Here is a 20,498-nt window from a genome sequence, read left to right as displayed (position 1 = left end):
GGTATGTAGAAAATACAGTCTCCATCTAAGATACTTTTACTTGATGAATGAAATGTCATATAAAATTAACCAAGAAGGTTCTTTTCTCTCTGATAACAGAAAACAATTTAATGTAATGCTCCTAATATATTATTTCAATTAAAGACAACTTAAGACGTTTCAGAATTACATTTTAGTTCCATTTCATTCAAAACAAAGAGATGTAACTAACTCATGTGCATGTTTTCTTTTATGTGAATGTCATCTGATTATTCTCATAACCATTAACAAACAATCACGTTAAGTAACAGGGTTTTTTCTTTTTGTCTGAAAGGGAAGAAAGTGAAAACAAAGAGAAAATTATGTGATTCATAAACACATTAACATATCTAATCATTAGAGCCAAAATAAGTTGTCTAGATTACATGGACATATCAAAAATTATGTATGATACAATAGACACATATCCTCATACTGTGAGGAAAAGTTTTTATTAAAATACTTCAAATTAATCTTCAATACCGTGACTTGCTCTTTTTAAAATAATTATGGACCTATATTCTGGCATATGCTATAGCTAAATTTTAAAATGTATATTATATATACAGCATTTCAAATATTAATTTATAAATTGTAGGCAAAAAAAGTTGTTTATAAAGGCCTAAATGTAATTTAAACAACAACCAGATGGAACTAAAAAAAAGGAAACATACATAATATATGTAATATTTTACTGTAGCTATGTTCCATGGAAACTTGATTATGAACTCAGAAATGGTTAAGGCTCTTTAACAAAAATGATCTGGATAGATCTCCTCAAACACCTCTACTCTTTATAGAAGAGAAAATTGAGGCTACAGAAGTTAAAGAAAACGGCAGCTCAAACAGCCAGCCAACGACAAAGCCAGAACTCAAAACTAGGACTATCTCCAAACCACTATCCAGTATTGCCTTGTAATCTATTCCTGTTACTACCTGTGATCTCACACATTTCATGAATTCAGAACACAAATGCATACTGGGAAGGAAAAATGAAAACCGTAATAGTGTATCCTAATAAATACTTAAATAAAATAACCAGCAAAGCCATTTGCTGAATTCAAGCAAAATGATATAACTTACAGCTGACTGAAACCAAGAAAAAGCCACAAATCAATTGTAACTGTTTTGTTTAGTGCTAAAAACTCAAACTGCAGTGATTATAAAACACATTAGTGCTCCTCAATTAGCAGCCAAACATTTGTTTCAATAATTCACAAGAAATGACTTACACAAAGTCTGTTAGAGTGTTGTCAAGAAAGCCTCTGAAGGACCAACAAAACCAGGCGCCACAGTATATTGATGTCAAAAGCGGGCCAGGAAGCCTGATTAACCCCTGAGATGCTTCAGCTGATGTACTTACTCCATTAATGCTAATGGAGATGCTCCCACTTAAACGGAGCTATCCCTTTATCAAAGGAATGCCTTTCAGGTTTAAAGTCTTTAATTGTTTATCCTCCCTGTTTCCCCTTGAGCTTATTATTTCATGCTCTTATACCAATGAAAAGGAATAAAACTAAAATAACTGGAGCACACAGAAAGTGGAAGTAATGTACCAAAGCAAACCACAAGATAAAGGGAAAAGTTAATAGAAGAGAACTAGGAAAAAAACTCCAGAAAGAGGGGAAAAACAGAGTAGTATATTTCAGAGTTAAAGGCTAATATTACAGAAAGAGTTAATGATGCTTCTCACCAAAAAAAAAAACAAACTTAGGACTATTGGTTGGGTCTTCTTATCAGTGGACAAAAATTAAACCCAAAATTTAACAGTCATCAAATCTGTACTTTGTATAGTAAGTAACATGACAGTACTATCTATTATAGCTCATTAACTTTCAAAATAAGGTCTAATGCAGGGTGTGAGAGAGGGGTGCTGGAAGCTTTCTACATTAGTAAAGACCTTTGCCTCTAGGAGGAATTTGTTTCCATGTTAGAGTCATATCAGCGAGCACTAGTGTCCTCACAGTCTGAAGAATATTACAAGAATATTCACATAACTAATCTGTACTGTAAAGTGCTGAACATAAGACTATAACGAATGTGTCAGATAATCTACTGTGACCAAAAATTCAAATGAGCATGGTTCTTATTCTGTTCTGTTGCAGACAGATTTGCCAAAGGGTCACTAGTCATCTTTAACCTTTCTCAGGCCATATCAGTTGTCCTTCCTATCCATTAGGACTAATGGTGCTGCTTTCACAAAAGCTGTTAGTTGTCATTAAGAAGTTATCAGATAACAGGAGAAAACAGAGGCATTTTTATTAAATCAATTTACAACGCTGGGGTTAAAACACATTAAAAGGAAAAATCAAATAGAACAGTTATAAGGTAACTAGAATATATGGACCAAGATTTAATAAATATTTCAAAATAATCCAATTTGAACAATTTCAATATTAAACTTCTTCCTTCAACATGACCTCAGAGAATTTTTCACTATTATATTCTTTATAAGGAAAGCCAAATTATTTGGAAAGATGAATTTTAAGTGCTATTTGAAAATCCAGGAAAAAAAAAAGATTATTTCCTCTAAGGAGATCCAAACACATATACAATATAATTTATACTTACAATTGTAATGTAAGACATAAAAGAGAATTAAAAATTTAATAATTAATCCTTCTATATAACAAAGTGGTTAACCTATATGAAGCCACATTAGAAGCTGTCATCAGAGAGAGAACAATATTAATGATTACTCTGTCAAAGGAAGTGTAACATTCTTTTTTTTTTCCAAATTCATTATTTCATTTATTCCATTATTGAATTCATTTATTGACTGCTACATATTGGGTTTACAGAAATGAACAAAATATAGTCCCCGACCTCAAGGAATTCACAATCTAGTGGGAGAGACTAATAAATTGATAATCATAAACAATTATACACACACACATATGTTACCAAACCAGGTTCATCTTGCCCAACACACAGCAAGCCAAAAAGCTGAGACATCGAGGTGTGTAGCAAAGAGAAGTTTTCTTCACAATATAGCCAAGCAAGAAGACAGGAGAACAAATCTCAAATGCACCTCCCTGAAGGCAAGGGGCTCAGGGTATTTATGTGATAAAGAATAAAGAAGCAGGGCAGTCTGAGGTGTGGGTAGTGTGGGAAGCGTGGGCGAAAATGACTGGGAAAAAATGTACAGGCATAACGAAGCTACAGGTCTCTGCACGTTCAAAAGGTCATGGAGCAGACCCTTGCACAGTCCCAGGTGAAGGGTAGGTGGCTCCATCCAGCCTTTTTTTCTTTTTCAATAAAAGTGTTTCTTTCATTTTTTTTTAACTTTATTTTTTTTATACAGCTGGTTCTTATTAGTTATCTATTTTATACATATTAGTGTATACATGTCAATCCCAATCTCCCAATTCACATCACCACCTCCCCACGCCCACTATCCCCGCTTGGTGTCCATACGTTTTTTTCTCTACATCTGTGTCTCTATTTCTGCCTTGCAAACTGGTTCATTTGTACCATTTTTCTAGATTCCACATATATGCATTAATATACGATATTTGTTTTTCTCTTTCTGACTTACTTCACTCTGTATGACAGTCTCTAGATCCATCCACGTCTCTACAAAGGACCCAATTTCGTTCCTTTTTATGGCTGAGTAATATTCCATTGTATATATGTACCACAACTTCTTTATCCATTCGTCTGTCGATGGGCATTTAGGTTGCTTCCATGACCTGGCTATTGTAAATAGTGCTGCAATGAACATTGGGGTGCATGTGCCTTTTTGAATTATGGTTTTCTCTGGGTATATGCCCAGTAGTGGGATTGCTGGGTCATATGGTAATTCTATTTTTAGTTTTTGAAGGAACCTCCATACTGTTCTCCATAGTGACTGTATCAATTTACATTCCCACCAACAGTGCAAGAGGGTTCCCTTTTCTCCACACCCTCTCCAGCATTTGTTGTTTGTAGATTTTCTGATGATGCCCATTCTAACCGGTGAGAGGTAATACCTCATTGTAGTTCTGATTTGCATTTCTCTAATAATTAGTGATGTTGAGCAGCTTTTCAAGTGCCTCTTGGCCATCTGTATGTATTCTTTGGAGGAATGTCTATTTAGGTCTTCTGCCCATTTTTTGATTGGGTTGTTTGTTTTTTTAATATTGAGCTGCATGAGCTGTTTACATATTTTAGAGATTAATCCTTTGTCTACTGATTCATTTGCAAATATTTTCTCACATTCTGAGGGTTGTTTTTTCATATTGTTTATAGTTTCCTTTGCTGTGCAAAAACTTTTAAGTTTCATTAGGTCCGTTTGTCCATTTCCATTGTTTATTTTTGTTTTTATTTCCATTACTCGAGGCAGTGGGTCAAAAAAGATCTTCCTGTGATTTATGTCAGAGTGTTCTTCCTACGTTTTCCTCTAAGAGTTTTATAGTGTCCGGTCTTACATTTAGGTCTTTAATCCATTTGGAGTTTATTTTTGTGTATGGTGTTAGGTTAGTGTTCTAATTTCATTCTTTTACATGTAGCTGTCCAGTTTTCCCAGCACCACTTATTGAAGAGACTGTCTTTTCTCTATTGTATATCCTTGCCTCCTTTACTGAAGATAAGGTGACCATACGTGCGTGGGTTTATCTCTGGGCTTTCTATCCTGTTCCATCAATCTGTATTTATGTTTTTATGCCAGTAACATATTGTCTTGCTTACTGTGGCTTTGTAGTATAGTCTGAAGTCAGGGAGTCTGATTCCTCCAGCTCCGCTTTTTTCCCTCAAGACTGCTTTGGCTATTCGGGGTCTTTTGTGTCTCCATACAAATTTTAAGATTTTTTGTTCTAGTTCTGTAAAAAATACCATTGGTAATTTGATAGGGATTGCACTGACTCCGTAGATTGCTTTGGGTAGAACAGTCATTTTCACAATATAGATTCTTCCAATCCAAGAACATGGTATATCTCTCCATCTGTTTGTATCATCTTTGATTTCTTTCACCAGTGTCTTATAGTTTTCTGAGTACAGGTCTTTTACCTCCTTAGGTAGGTTTATTCCTAGGTATTTTATTCTTTTTGTTGCAATGGTGAATGGGATTGTTTCCTTAATTTCTCTTTCTGATCTTTCGTTGTCAGTGTATAGGAATGCAAGAGGTCTCTGTGCATTAATTCTGTATCCTGCAACTTTACCAAATTCATTGATTAGCTCTAGTAGTTTTCTGCTGGCATCTTTAGGATTTTCTATGTATAGTATCATGTCATCTGCAAACAGTGACAGTTTTACTTCTTCTTTTCCAATTTGTAGTCCTTTTCTTTTTCTTCTCTAATTGCCGTGGCTAGGACTTCCAAAACTATGTTGAATAACAGTGGCAAGAGTGGACATCCTTGTCTTGTTCCTGATCTTAGAGGAAATGCTTTCAGTTTTTCACCATTGAGAATGATGTCTGCTGTGGGTTTGTCGTACATGGCCTTTATTATGTTGAGGTAGGTTTCCTCTATGCCCACTTTCTGGAGAGTTTTTATCATAAATAGGTGTTGAACTTTGTCAAAAGCTTTTTCTGCATCTATTGAGATGATCGTATGGCTTTTATTCTTCAATTTGTTAATATGCTGTATCACACTGATTGATTTGCATATATTGAAGAATCCTTGCATCCCTGGGATAAATCCCACTTGACCATGGTGTATGATCCTTTTAATGTGTTGTTGGATTCTGTTTGCTAGTATTTTGTTGAGGATTTTTGCATCTATATTCATCAGTGATATTGGTCTGTAATTTTTTTTGTAGTATCTTTTTCTGGTTTTGGTATAAGGGTGATGGTGGCCTAGTAGAATGAGTTTGGGAGTGTTTTAATAAATGTTTCAAAATAATCCAATTTGAACAATTTCAATATTAAACTTCTTCCTTCAACACGACCTCAGAGAATTTTTCATTATTATATTCTTTATAAGGAAAGCCAAATTATTTGGAAAGATGAATTTTAAGTGCTATTTGAAAATCTGGGGCGGGGGGCAAAAACGATTATTTCCTTGAAGGAGATCCAAGCACATATACAATTAATATAATTTATACTTACAATTGTAATGTGAGACATAAAAAAGAATTAAAAATTTAATAATTAATCCTTCTATATAACAAAGTGGTTTACCTATATGAAGCCACATGAGAAGCAGTCGTCAGAGAGAGAAAAATATTAATGATTACTCTGTCAAAGAAAGTGTAGTATTCTCTTAAGGAGCACATACTACATGGCTTTTTAAATATTCTCCATGTTATATATCTCATGGTAATATATCATATTACCTAGAAATTATTAAAATGGTAAGAAATAATAGGAAGAAATTTTAGTTTCTATTTTCAATAATGACAGGCTAGGTAAATCAGATCAATCCTACCAATGAAAACAAGTAGGAAAACCGGGGAGTTTATTTTTCTTTAATTCTGCTTGAAGTTACTGAATATTTAACAAAATAGTGATGAGTTACTAGGTCCAAATCCAAGAGGACAAGGAAATCCAGACATGTGAGCTGGTATTTAGGCCTAAATGCACTGGATGATTCTAGAGGGGGCTTCTAAGAGACTGAGTAGTGCTTTTGATAGACTTGTGGAACTAGGTAGTCATGTTCAAGGGGGTCTACTTTCCCTGCATGCTTTGGGTTGAAACATAAAGGGACATACAATAGAAATAAGAGTGAACCTGTAGTAATCAGGATTTTACAGCTATTTCAGGTGACCTTTATTTAAATAATTTAAGTAATCTCAATCTGTGAAATTGGATTAAGATGATCCAAGCCTAGAGTGTCACAGAACTCTGGTATCATCTCAAACTCAAATCTGTTTCTACAAATCTTTTTTAAAAATTCTAGCAAACAAGCAGTCAAGATATCATAAATGAGAACTAACAGTAAACAACAAAAACACAACTAAAAGGGAGCCAGATATTGAAATGATCAGAAACAGACCATGTTTACTATGTTTAAATAGTTTGGCAATTTGAGAAAACCTGAATTCTAGAGAACCAGAAGCTATCACTATTTACTAAAATGTTTTATCAATGCATATATGTTCAATTTTATCAAATGCTTTTGGTGCATATATTGAGATAATTTGTATCATTTTCTCCTTTATTCTGCTAATGTGGCAAATTACACTCACTGATATTTTTTTTTTAATTAATCAATTTATTTATTTATTTTTGTCTATGTTGGGTCTTCGTTTCTGTGTGAGGGCTTTCTCTAGTTGCGGCAAGTGGGAGCCACTCTTCATCGCGGTGCGTGGGCCTCTCACTATCGTGGCCTCTCTTGTTGCGGAGCACAGGCTCCAGCCGCGCAGGCTCAGTAGTTGTGGCTCACGGGCCTAGCTGCTCCGCGGCATGTGGGATCTTCCCAGACCAGGGCTCGAACCCGTGTCCCCTGCATTAGCAGGCAGATTCTCAACCACTGCGCCACCAGGGAAGCCCTACACTCACTAATTTTGAGTAGTAAACCAGCCTTAATTGTGGAATTATCCCAAATGGATTATGACACATTACCCCTCTGTGTATTTTTTTTTTTCTGCTAGTATTTTGTTTAGGATTTTTCGTATCTATGTTAATGAGTAAGACAGGACTCTAGCTTTTCTTTTTCATAATGCTCTTGTTAAGTTTCAATATCAAGGTGGTCTTAAATCATGAAACAAGATGAGGCATAACCTGACCTTTTTATTCTATAGAAGAGTGTTCGTAATATTGCCATTGTTTATTCTTTTTTTTAACTGAATCATAGTTGATTTACAAGATTGTGTTAGTTTCAGGTGTACGGCAAAGTGATTCAGCTACATATATTTTTCAGATTATTTTCCATTATAGGTTATTACAAGATATTGAATATAGTTCCCTGTGCTATACAGTAAATCCTTATTGTTTATCTATGCCATTGTTTATTCGTAAACATTAGATAGAATTCTCTGGAGAAGGTATCTAGATCTGAAGGTATCTTTGTGAGATTTTTCTTTCCTTAGCAAAGTTTTATATCCACTTAGACAACAAAGTACAGGAATTATAAGTGTACACCATGATAAATTTTCACAAGTGAACATACTAATATAATAGGAGTGTAATCTATAATATAACAGTAAAAATATAAAATAATATATTTATAACTACACTACTTAATTATGGAAGTCATTTTTATGTTCTTATCATGGAAAACTGGAGCTACTTATATCTCAGAAGGTTAATTTACCCACAAAGTTTCTAATGTCAAATAACTTACTAGGAGAAATTATATTTGGGGGGGAAATCATGCCAACTTTCCAATCTTTCCCATATAAAACAGCCACACCTTGAATGTGAAATGAAGGATTATTCTAGATCTGATAAGATTTTAGGAAAACTATTTGACAGCATTTGCAAAGAAATCTCAAAATATTCATGCTCTCTAACTCAGGAATCCATAGGCACACAGAAGAAGATTATATAAATATAAGAAAAATGTTTTCAAAAGTATTTTGTGACATTTAAGTTAAATATAAAGTTAAAAGAGCAGAGTATAATACAGGATTGGACATGTTAAGACTAGCAAGAAACGGGTGACTTCGACATTCATGGCTATATTTTTCCTTCATTTTATAAATTTATAAGCAAGAACATGAATAAGCACTAAAATCAGGCTAAAGTCGTTAAACAAAAATTAAACATTAATCACTTTATTCAGGAGTTAATGGCAGAATCTTATCTATTGCCAGAGGTAATAATGAATTGCAATCAACACCAATTCCACTGGTGACCAATGGCCTATTAAGGTGTTGTCATCAGCATAATTTGTTAGAGCTTAAATGTGGAAGACATGAGTATGTCCCTCACAGTTCACAGTATTGTGGTGCAGAAACGTGGCGAGTCTGGACTTGCTTTTTTGAAAGCATATTAAGTCTAGCCTCATTCCAGCAAGTCTACTTTCATCTAACAGTTAAACAGCTAAACAGTTACTGAATGATGCAGGTCACTTTCCTTTTATGTAGGCACACAAACACACAATTATAGCAAAGAAGAGCTGAAAAGTTATTCTCTGTCACATAACTGAAAATTATTCAAAACGACAATACAATGAGCTATCCTGACGAAAGTGTGTGACACAGATAAGTTGGACAGGAATCTAATACTTGAGAACTAGATCTCATTGGTAGATTTTGTAGATCTATTATAAATTAGCTAAATAACCCTGATGCTGCCTAATTACTCTGCTTCAGATTTCTCTTCACTGAAATAACCATAATTTTTTCATACAGAGGAGAAAAGTAAGCCATTCTTATAAAGATTCTGAAATCTAAGATATATGGGGCTGTAAGCAAAAAGCCATTCAATAATTCCCTTTGAGTGAAAAATATGTAATGCTTCTCTCATCAAACCACATCATGTAAGCATTTGTGATCAGTCTTGAAGTATTTTTGTATTTGTTTTACATAAAACAGTGTGACCTTTGATTCCCTCCCTGTGGTTTGTTTTAAACTGTTGTTCTTTTCTGAATAGTTGTGCTTTCTATTACATGCTGTCATTTAGATTCACTATGTCATCCCTATTATTAGAATTGTTTTGTTGTATACTTCACAATTCAAAAGAATGGTGATTATAAGGATACCTTATAATCAGCATAAAGTTTACAAGCCATCATCATAATTAACCCTTGCACATACACAAAAAGAACTCACTTGACAAACATGCAGGGGGCAGCTCTGTGACATGAAAGAATCTTTGAATGTGCCAGGGATTTCACTCAAGTTTTGTTAAGGAATAATATTTTTTTTTATGTCAAGAAGATTCATAAATGTTCAAAAATGCAAAGGGATGTCAGTATAGGTAGAATGATGCAAATCACACTCACACTCACACACAAAAAAAAATCCAGAAGTTACTACTTAAAACATGTAAAGCTTCTTTCCAAAGTAATTAGATTACAGACTTTGACCTAGCTAACAGACTTAAATATTTTAAATTGGATAAATACAAACCTTATAATCATTACAATAAAATATAAAGTATGATTTAGGAACCTTAAGAGATTAAATACCTAATCATTTAGTCACCAGTTATCTTGAGTGACAAAATAATTCTGACTTACTTAAGTTTGTTCGACCTTTGCAAATGAAAAGGGAAGGGACAATCTCAATGCAATTCAGGAGAGAAACGTGATAATTATGCCGCAAAATCGCACCTCCTAGAGACTACTGGATACTCACTTTAGCAGCACTAATGACTGTGGCAGTATAAGACTGAATGTTGTCTCCACAGGCTCCACCACGGGACTGATGACATCGAATCAACTGGAAAGAGAGAGAATGACCAGAAAGTTATTTCTATTAAACTGTTTAACTCTACAGGCTCTTAAGATAGAGCTTATTTACCATGCAGAATGATGGTGGTGGGTGGGAATGTTTGCATGAGTGTTTTCCAGACAAACAGCTAAAAGCCCTGCTGAGACACTTTTACCCCTTTTTATAATCTACTGGTGCCACTCAAGCAGTTTCGTGCTCAAATACGATTTTTAATTACAAGATGAATAGTCTTTAAGAATTCATAAACTCTGAAATGGTAGGATTTGAGATCTGGCAGGCTTTCCACAAATAAATTTTAGAAACATAATCAAAGGACTTAGCCATGACTTCCTAACATTAAATATTTAACATGCTAACAAATTGGAGGTTTTGTCCTCTTAATTCCTACATAAAGATTGTAAAAGGAAACTTTAAAAAATAGACAAAAGAATGTGCCGTATTTCCATTTTCAATTGTGTTTGTCGGAAAGTGGCACAAATTATGCATAAATCAACTATGACACATAATAGCTGTCCACTTCAGAGGGCTCACCAGTTTTAACATTAGAATGAAAAAGACATGCCCTTATTCATAAATAAATAAATCAAACTGCCAATTTCCAAAGTGAATCACTAGTTTGACATGCATGATTCTCTCATGTGCTGAGCAATTAACCAAGACTAAATTCTCCACTGCTCCTACACTTCCTAAATTTAGTTTAAAGAAAAAATAGAAAGAAAAAGAAAGAAAAGAAGAAAGAAAGAGAAAGGACGAAAGGGAAATATAAAAATCATTAGCCAGATTTTTACACTTAAAAGGCAATAGTAGACTATTAGAACAGCTCCACATTGTGATATGAATTATTAAAAGCCTTCAGAATTCAGAACAAATCTTCCTCTCCCGAAATATAAAAACAAAAAAAAAATGCTCTGTATAATTTAAAACCAGGTCACTTGATAAAGATTAATATGTGAAACTTTTATTCTTTTATTTTAAAATCAAACTTTTCTTCATCACTGATTTGTATTTTAAAAAAAAAATCCCTTAAGACAACAGTGCTGCGGAATTTTCCAAATCGCAGGTGCCTGGCAAATGTAGTTTCACACAAGGGAAAAGAGGGAGCTTGAAAAGTGGTCATTTTAGCTAATGAAAAGAATCTCTCTCACTTATTCACCCAGTCACTCATACATTCATTCACAAATACACATTTGAAGAATTATGAAAATTATCCCCTCTGCTGCCTCCTGCAGCATGTGCAAGGAAATACATATCTTAGAAACACTACCATCTTTTCCCTGCTTCAGGTAATTAAAATAATCAAGGAAAACAAGCAATACTATCACCTTTTCAATTCATCTAAATCTGAGTCAGCATTTCTACATAAACATAACTAAGCCAGAAATTTGTTTAAAACTTAGACTCATTACAAAAGTTATATTTGCATCTCAGTACATCAAAATAAAAGATAAACCAGAAATTTCCATAGTGCAAAAATCTATCATGCCCAAATCCCAGGAAATATTGGTAAGTGAAAAAAAGCAACATATAAAAGACCATGTATATAATGTTATCTTTGGGGAAATAAAGGAAAATATAAATATATATATAACATATGAGAAAATATATAAGCATATAAATAAATATAAAGACAAATGTATACAATTATGTATCAAATAAAAACTGTAACAGTGAAGGAAGGCAGAAAAAGAGGGATACAGGACAAACTAACTAAAATAACCTATGAACACAGTATTTGATTGCATACCTTCAGTTTTAGGCAGTAATGAAAGTAGAGAAAATTGCAAGAAAATCCTGAACTCTTTGTAGTTGGTTTGATTTTTGCAGTGGTATGAGCAAGCAACTCTGTAATTACTTTTTGGCATTATAGGATTGAAGAAATGAAGAAAACGTGCTGATGTCATGGTCTCCTATCCAAAACAAAGGACATACAAATAGGAAATGGGGGACAAAAAGAGAGAATCCTGTGGAAATACCAATGTGAACTCTTCATTTCCAAAATGTACATGTGTATATGGGTATACATGGGTGCACAAATATGCATATATGTATATTTGCTTCTTTATGTGTATAATAAGAAGTGTGTGTGGATATATAACATGCATATTTCTGAAGTTTGTCCACTGAAAGAGTCTAGAAGCAAAAATATGCCAGTAACAATGAACACATCGCCTGGACAAAAGCTTAGTATCTAATACCATTGCCCATTAAAAAGAAACAGTAAAATCAGAAGAAGATGATTCCAGGACTGAGACAAGGCAAGTACAAGATGGACCTGGACATATTCTTATGATAGCAAGTAAGGAAATTATTTTTTTTTTAATTTTGATGAAGCCACAACACCATGTCACAAGAAGCAGACTAAAGGGGCTCTCATCGGTCAACTCTGGCATAATTTGAAAACCAAAATAATTAAAGACAGAAAAAAATTAAAAACTACTTAAAAAATAGGAATCGTTAACACCTATCAAAAATATAGATACAGGAAGATTTAAAAAGAAGGGAAAGTTCTTGATTATGACAGAAAGCCAAATGCCTACAGGTAAATGTGTAGTGTGAAGTGGAAAACCATTAATATGCAATCCTCATAGTAAAGACTAGTTCAGGCAGGAATCATCAATGGATGCTAAAATTAGGTAGGCTAAGATTTCGATGAAACGCAGGATATAAGCATGCTCTTTCCAAATTATTAGTTACAAGAGGAAAAAATAGTGCTTATTCAGTACAGAAACTGGACAAGACCTTGACAAAATTAGCATCACCAACAAAGGACAGACATATACCATGTGCCTCCAGATGTGACACTGTGGGAAGTCCAGAACAGCACTCATACAATACTACAGTATTCCAGACAGAAATATGTAACCCGAATATAATCAAGAGAAAACATCAAAACACTGAAAATAAAAAGCATTCTATTAAAAAGAAAAAGGGGTAGATGTAGGGGGCTATAGTCTTCAAAATTACCAATCCTGTAAAAGATAAAGAAAGAAAGGGACACTCCTACAAGATATAATACCTGATCCTAGACTGGATCTGCACTATAGGAAAAAATTTTCTACAAATGGTATGATAGGGTTAATTGACAAAATTGGAACATGGATGCTATAATAGATAAAAGTAGCTTATCAATATTAAATTGGCAGACTTCCCTGGTGGCGCAGTGGTTAAGAATCTGCCTGCCAACGCAGGGGACATGGGTTCGAGGCCTGGTCCAGGAAGATCCCACACGCCGCGGAGCAACTAAGCCCATGCGCCACAACTACTGAGCCTGCACTCTAGAGCTCACGAGCCACAACTACTGGGCCCACATGCCACAACTACTGAAGCCCACGTGCCTAGAGCCTGTGCTCTGCAACAAGAGAAGCCACTGCAATGAGAAGCCCGCGCACTGCAACGAAGAGTAGTCCCCGCTCACAACTAGAGAAAGCCCGCGTGCAGCAACGAAGACCCAACACAGTCAAAAATAAAATAAATAAAATAAATAAATTTTTTAAAAATTAAATTGGCTGATAAGTATTCTGGGGTAATGTGATACATGCAACTTACTCTGAGATTGTTCAGAGGTCAACCTGAGTAAAGAGTACATGGGTGTACTTTATAACATTTGTATTCTATTCTTGCAGGTTTTCTGCAAGTCTTCCAAAATAAAAGTACACTTAAAAATAGGCACTGAAAAACAAACCCAATCAAGATAATATGGCCTCTTGGTTAAAACTGTAGTCAAAGAGCATTTTCACTGAAAGAGATTGCTGCTCCAAAATTTAATTTCTACAGTTCCACACTCAGCCCAAATGCTACTACAATCAGAAACTGTTAATAAATACTAGCTCTTACGTAAATACCATGGAAACACATTTATCTGGAAATATTTCTTCCAAAGGATGGTACAACCATCTGATTAGTAAACTCCTTGTGAATGCCACTACACGTCCTGGTCTCCGTATATAACACTAGATATTACTGACACGTATCTCTACAAAGGCAAAGGCAAGACAAAGGCAAGACAACTGGCACACTTTGATGCTATGCATCTATGAAGGAAGTTTTTTCCATAAGAAAATAATATGTAACTATTTGCATAATACCTACAATTCTAAATGAGTAGTTTCCCACACTTGACAATAAATCTGCAAGAGCCAAGGGACAATGTATATATCTTCCTCTTGGAAGTCTTGGATGTCTCCGGCACTCAAAGAAATTTCCTACAGACGTAATCATTAGAAGATACCATGATGTCAGCACACTGAATTGTATGCCTCTTGTCTTATTTGAAAAGAATGAATTTGAAAAGTGATATACTGGATAGTCAAGAGAAAGAAGAGGGTAGAGTATAAATACAGCATTCACTAAAATGCAAAATACCTATATGTAGCGGACAGAAATTTGGAAAAAGCATCAAGGGATTCATCCAGAAAAATAAATTTCTCCAGTAGTTCCTTGATTTTGTGAATTCCAGAGGCTAGAGATATACTGTGGTTTCACCAAATAATTGTTGTACTTACCATATCCAGACTTGTGTCAAGAACTCTTCAATACATATTATTTCATATTATTCTCAATATACAGTAACCATAGAAACAAGCAAAACTGGAACAAAAAAATGATCATCTTCTTTGAAGTCTGTAATATTTTTTTAGATTTCGTTCTATATTCATATGCAGGTCACTAAATGGCATAAAAAGGGATTTGCCCTTTGCTTTGAACTAGACATAAAAAAAGTTTCAATGTATAAATATAATATCTTCATTTACTATGATGACCTTAAGAGATAAGTGAGATTAATAAATAACAACAAATGGCAGAACCCTTGTTTAGATTTAAATGTACACATATAGTTGAAGTCCATTAAATTATTCTATGCCTCAGGTTCCCAACCTACTACTAAAGACAGAAGTCATTCCTGCCTCCTGATTTCTAGCTCCACAGAAACTCCTGTGATGATATCAATGCTGTGATTTAAAATTAATGGAGTAAAGTTCTCTATATAAAACTAAGCCTAGAAAAGTAAGGCTGAGTCCAAATACTGATCCTGAGCAATAAGATCAGACAACTGGGTGCCCAATTAAAACAAAAACCAAACCAGAGAAAACAAACTAGTAAGTTAAACATTCATTATTGGTTGTTAATTACCTTTGGAAAACTCTTCAACACTTGCTCCATTACAAATATTCCAACACAGGCCCCGCTTACCTTGTTTTCTGCATAAGCAAGCCAGCGGCTCCCAAGGGCAATAGGATTCATGTTAGGCCCGGGACAAGGGTAGCAGCCTGAAAATTTTCAAATGGCAATGTAAGAAATTTAATAATTTCTGTTGGTGCGTCATATTTTGATGCCATAAAAACAGAATAATCTAATGCTTTTATTTTTTCAAGTCTCACATAAAATTCCCATAACCTAGTCATTATTTTAATAGCTAAAAGAGGTTCATTTTTTTCTCCTCTACAGTTTCCTTTGGGTTTTGACTCTGTTCCAATAAGAAATAAATCTGGGAAGAACTAGTATTCACTTTTTGCAAAAATTGGGCATTTTATACAGTTATTCCTGGAACAAGAGAGAGAAGCCAAGAAGAATCATTTAAAGATCATAAGCCTACAATTTCATAAGTCTAGCAAAACTGTTTAGAGAAGAAAGAGAAAGGATACAATTGGCTCAGGAATTTAAGGGCAAAGATAAGGAAGACATAACCCTAAAATAAAATGACAATAATAGGGGCGGGGTAGAACAAGTAACTTAGGTGTGGAGCTAATGGGGAGAAGTAATCCACAAAGGGTGCATCAGAAGATGTTGGGGAACTAATTTACATAATCCTATGCATTTACATTAAGCATTCAATTTCATTCTTCTTACTTTCAGCCCAGCCAAAAACAAACTAGTAGGTAGGATTATTTTGTGGTTCTCCAATTTCAAAAAAAAAAATCACACATTCCTGACAGTGGTCACCAACACCATGGAAACACCAATGCCATCTTCCTGAACTCCACTAAACAAGACACAACACAATTCAGTCAAGTAAGTGATATCTGTCATCCGTGAGGGTCTCATCTCCCCTTCTGACTATACCAATAAGGTCTCTGAGTATAATGTCCTCATCTGTCAGCTACACAAAATAATATTCCAGTGTTTCACAAAACTGCTTTTATACTCAAAGGAGACTGCAGAATCAAAGAGCACAAAAAGCCTAACCTAAAGAATTCCTTGTTTATCATTCCACATGTATCTGGTTAATATTTTCACAAATGTTTTTCCCTAAAATGTACACTAGAGGATCAAACTGAGGTTATCTATTTCATAGTTTAGGTCTCAATTTGGAATCTAAACTTATACGAGACAGGTTTTTATGAAAGTAACCTTTTCGGGCTTCCCTGGTGGCGCAGTGGTTGAGAGTCTGCCTGCCAATGCAGGGGACACGGGTTCGAGCCCTGGTCTGGGAAGATCCCACGTGCCATGGAGCAACTAGGCCCGTGAGCCACAACTACTGAGCCTGCGCGTCTGGAGCTTGTGCTCCACAACAAGAGAGGCCGCGACAGTGAGAGGCCCGCGCACCGCGATGAAGAGTGGCCCCCACTCGCCACAACTAGAGAAAGCCCTCGCACAGAAACGAAGATCCAACACAGCCAAAAATAAAGAAAGAAAGAAAGAAAGAAAGAACTGAACTTTCACTTTAAAAATAAATAAATAAATAACCTTTTCTTCCCATGACAAAAAAAAACCAGCCAAATTGCATGAAACACATGAGTGTAACAGGAAAAAATAGCATAATCTGAATAGCATGAACAGCACACCTGAAAATACCTTACCCAGCAGAAAGTCTCAGTCTAGTACTGATCCTAACAGGAATAGAGTTATCAATGCATGAATAATTAACTACTTTGACAAGTACTGTCAAAAATAAAAATAATTTATATGTTCTGTAATATATTTATTTATCTTTTTGCTTCTTTATTTTCTGTCTTCCTCCCACTTGATTAAGGTCAAGTGTTTGTGTCTTTTGTTCACAGCTGAATCTATACTGCTTAGAATAATACCTGAAAAATAGCTTAATAAATGTTTGAATAAATTAAACAATGCATCTAAATTAATCAAAGCATATGTATAAGACACACTTGCAAAAAAAAAAAGTCATCTACAGAAGAAAAATTTTCAAATATTTTTCAAATATTGTGCTTGCCTATCCTTTAGGTTAGGCTTTTTGTGTTCATTTTAAAGCCATTTTTTAATAGAGATCTGCCTTAATTGTACATACATGCTTGCCTGAATTCAGAAAGCCTTTTGAGTAGTAATCGTGGTGATTCTGAAATGGTAATGCCGTTGTGTTCACAGCCACTAGAGAAGCGCAAGTTGCTGTTGCTTTTGTTACTGCTAGTTTTCATTTCAGCTCCTTCAACTCCATCTATTTTGAGTTTTCTTTTTTCTTTTTTTTTGGCCACACCGAGCAACCTGTGGGATCTTGGTTCCCTGACCAGGGACTGAACCCTGGCCCTCGGCACGGAGTCCTAACCACTAGACCGCCAGGGAATTCCCTGAGTGTTCATTTTTAAAGAAGATGAAGAAGATAATAATCCTAAGAGAAAATCCATATGTCATACAAAATATAAGATATAAGTTTTCTAATGTTTCGCTCATTGTTTAAAAACTTTTTTTGTATTTCAGGGTTTAAAGTGGTGTGTTTGGAATGTTTGGATTTCTGGAAAATCAGCTTCTGGGTAACTGTGATGTTACTATAATCACTGAAGGCATATTATGGACACATATTATGGACATATATGTAGAAAAAAAGGTCCGCTAATATAATACAAAGACAACACACTCTTAATATATATATCACACAATATTTACATAATAGATTTCATTATTACACCCACACCTAATTCACACCAAAATGTACTTTTATATAAGTGTATATACATAGTCCATATATACTTTCAGAACTGGAGAAATGAGCATAAACACTGTTTATAAGAAAATTTCCCCTTTTAAAATGTCATGAAAAAAAGAACCAAATAAAAAACAGAAATAAATACCTGTGAATTGTGGCATTACATTAGAGGCAGCTAATCTCCTGAACTTTAAAGTCAACATAATCTAACTCAACCAATTCCGATAACCATTTTGCCTCAACAGATCCTAATAAGTATACTGGCCTTCCAAATACTAAAGAATACTAAGAAAAAATATAGTTTACAATTCTTCATTTCACTTTTTGAGTCAATGTTTTTAGAAAGCCAGTGGACCTCAAGAATTATAGTGTATTGGAATGAAAGCAAATTGTTTTTCTGCTCTCCAAAAAACATTTTACAGCTGGAATCAGCAGACCATCAGCCTCTCAGCACTATCCCAACTTTATAAGCATGACTCCTTTAAAGATTAACCATTGCCTCCAGCTAAACTCTGAAAACAAGTGAAGAAAAAAGAAACAAAAAACAAACAAAAAAAACACAACCCAAACCTCTATAACACTGGGACTAATTCTAACAAGTTTACAGTGTTTGTGAACAAAGTAAAAGAGAACTGGATATTTTAAAATATCAGGTTTCCAAATTTAAATAAAGGTAAAATCCACGAAAAGCATGCTATATGAAGATGATTCCATAACTAAAAGGTTCATGAGACTGATGCAATTTTACATGGCATCCTCCCAGAATGTTGGTCCTAGTGGGGAGAAGACCTGAACTCATTTTGAAAAACAAAGGATTTAACTACTCTCTGTAATACCCTGCCTTATTTTTCTTGGAAAAGACAACTCAAAAGATTTCAGACCTTTTTCGAAAAAACAGATGTCTGCATTTATGGTCAATTGACTTTCAACAACGCTACCAAGACAAGTCAATGGGGAAAGAATAATCCTTTCAACGAATGATGATAGGTCAACTGATATCCGCATGCAAACGAATGAAACTGAACCCTGGCCTCACACTACATACAAAGTCAAAATGAATCAAAGACTAAAGCTAATGTATTAACCTCTTGGAACAAACCGTGGTAAATCTTCATAACCAGAGGCAATGCTTTCTTAGATATGACACCAAAAGTACAAGTGATAAAAGAAAAAAAAAGATAAATTAAGCTTCATCAAAACTAAAATATTTGTGCTTCAAAGGACACCACCAAGAAAGAGAAAAGACAACTCAGAGAATGGGAATTGGGCAAAACATATATCTGATAACTGACTTGTATCTAAAATATAAACAGAACTAGTATAACTCAATGAAGACAAATAAATCAATGTAAAATTTGACAAAGTAGAAGACGAGCACATGAAAAGATACTCAGCATCATTAGCCATAAGGAAATGCAAATCAAAAAAAAATGGTACTGATGAACCTAGTTGCAGGGCAGGAATAAAGAGGCAGATGTAGAGAATGGACTTGAGGACATGGGGTGGGAGGGCTAAGCTGGGGCGAAGTGAGAGTAGCATCGACACATACACACTACCGAATGTAGAATAGTTGGCTGGTGGGAAGCAGCAGCATAGCACAGGGAGATCAGCTAGGTGCTGTGCAATGACCTAGAGGGGTGGGATAGGGAGGATGAGAGGGAGGCTCAAGAGGGAGGGGATATGGGGACATGTGTATGCATATGGCTGATGCGCTTTGCTGTGCAACAGAAGCTAACACAGTATTGTGAAGCAATTATACTCCAATAAAGATCTATTAAAAAAAAGTATAATCAGATACTACTTTGTGAGATAGCAACAGGATGGCTATATAATCTTATTAACAATCATTGGTGAGAAACTGGAACCCTCATACACTGCTGGTAGGAATGTAAAATGTGCAGTCACTGTGCCCAACAGCTCTTCAAATAGTTAAGGATAGAATTACCATATGACCCAGTAATTCGACTCCTGGGTACATACCCAAGAGAAACGAAAACATCCACACAAATACTTATATCCAAGAGAATCAAAAATAGATGTCCCCATAAAAACCTTTCATTTATGAAAGCATTATTCATAAAAGCCCCCAAAATGGAAACAAACTAAATGGCGAGCAATAAAAAGAAATGACGTATAATATTCCACTGTCAGGATACACCACAGTTTATCCATTCACACACTGAAGGACACTTTGGTTGCTTCCACTTTTGGCAATGTGAATAAAGCTGCTATAAATATCTGTGTGAAGGCTGTGTGGGCATAGTTTTCAACTCCTTTGGTTAAATAACAAGAAGTGAGATTGCTGGATTGTATACTAAGAGTAGGTCTAGTTTTGTAAGAAACTGTC

General features: G+C 34.9%; 1 protein-coding gene across 4 annotated transcripts in view; it reads right to left on the bottom strand.

Annotated features, from left to right (window-relative positions):
- The window catches only part of BCAS3 (BCAS3 microtubule associated cell migration factor), a 595,828-nt gene that overhangs the window by 422,479 nt on the left and 152,851 nt on the right, over window positions 1-20,498 (bottom strand). For all 4 annotated transcript variants that reach the window (XM_061176783.1, XM_061176782.1, XM_061176784.1 and 1 more), the window contains exons 10-11: window positions 15,466-15,542; window positions 10,180-10,263 (exon numbers count right to left, since the gene is read on the bottom strand). In XM_061176783.1, the coding sequence (XP_061032766.1) occupies window positions 10,180-10,263; window positions 15,466-15,542 (161 nt within the window). The remainder of the gene's footprint in view (window positions 1-10,179; window positions 10,264-15,465; window positions 15,543-20,498) is intronic.

The sequence above is a fragment of the Eubalaena glacialis genome, chromosome 19, assembly GCF_028564815.1.
Source record: "Eubalaena glacialis isolate mEubGla1 chromosome 19, mEubGla1.1.hap2.+ XY, whole genome shotgun sequence".
Classification (NCBI taxonomy): Eukaryota; Metazoa; Chordata; class Mammalia; order Artiodactyla; family Balaenidae; genus Eubalaena; species Eubalaena glacialis.
This window is presented reverse-complemented; position numbering and strand designations above follow the sequence as displayed.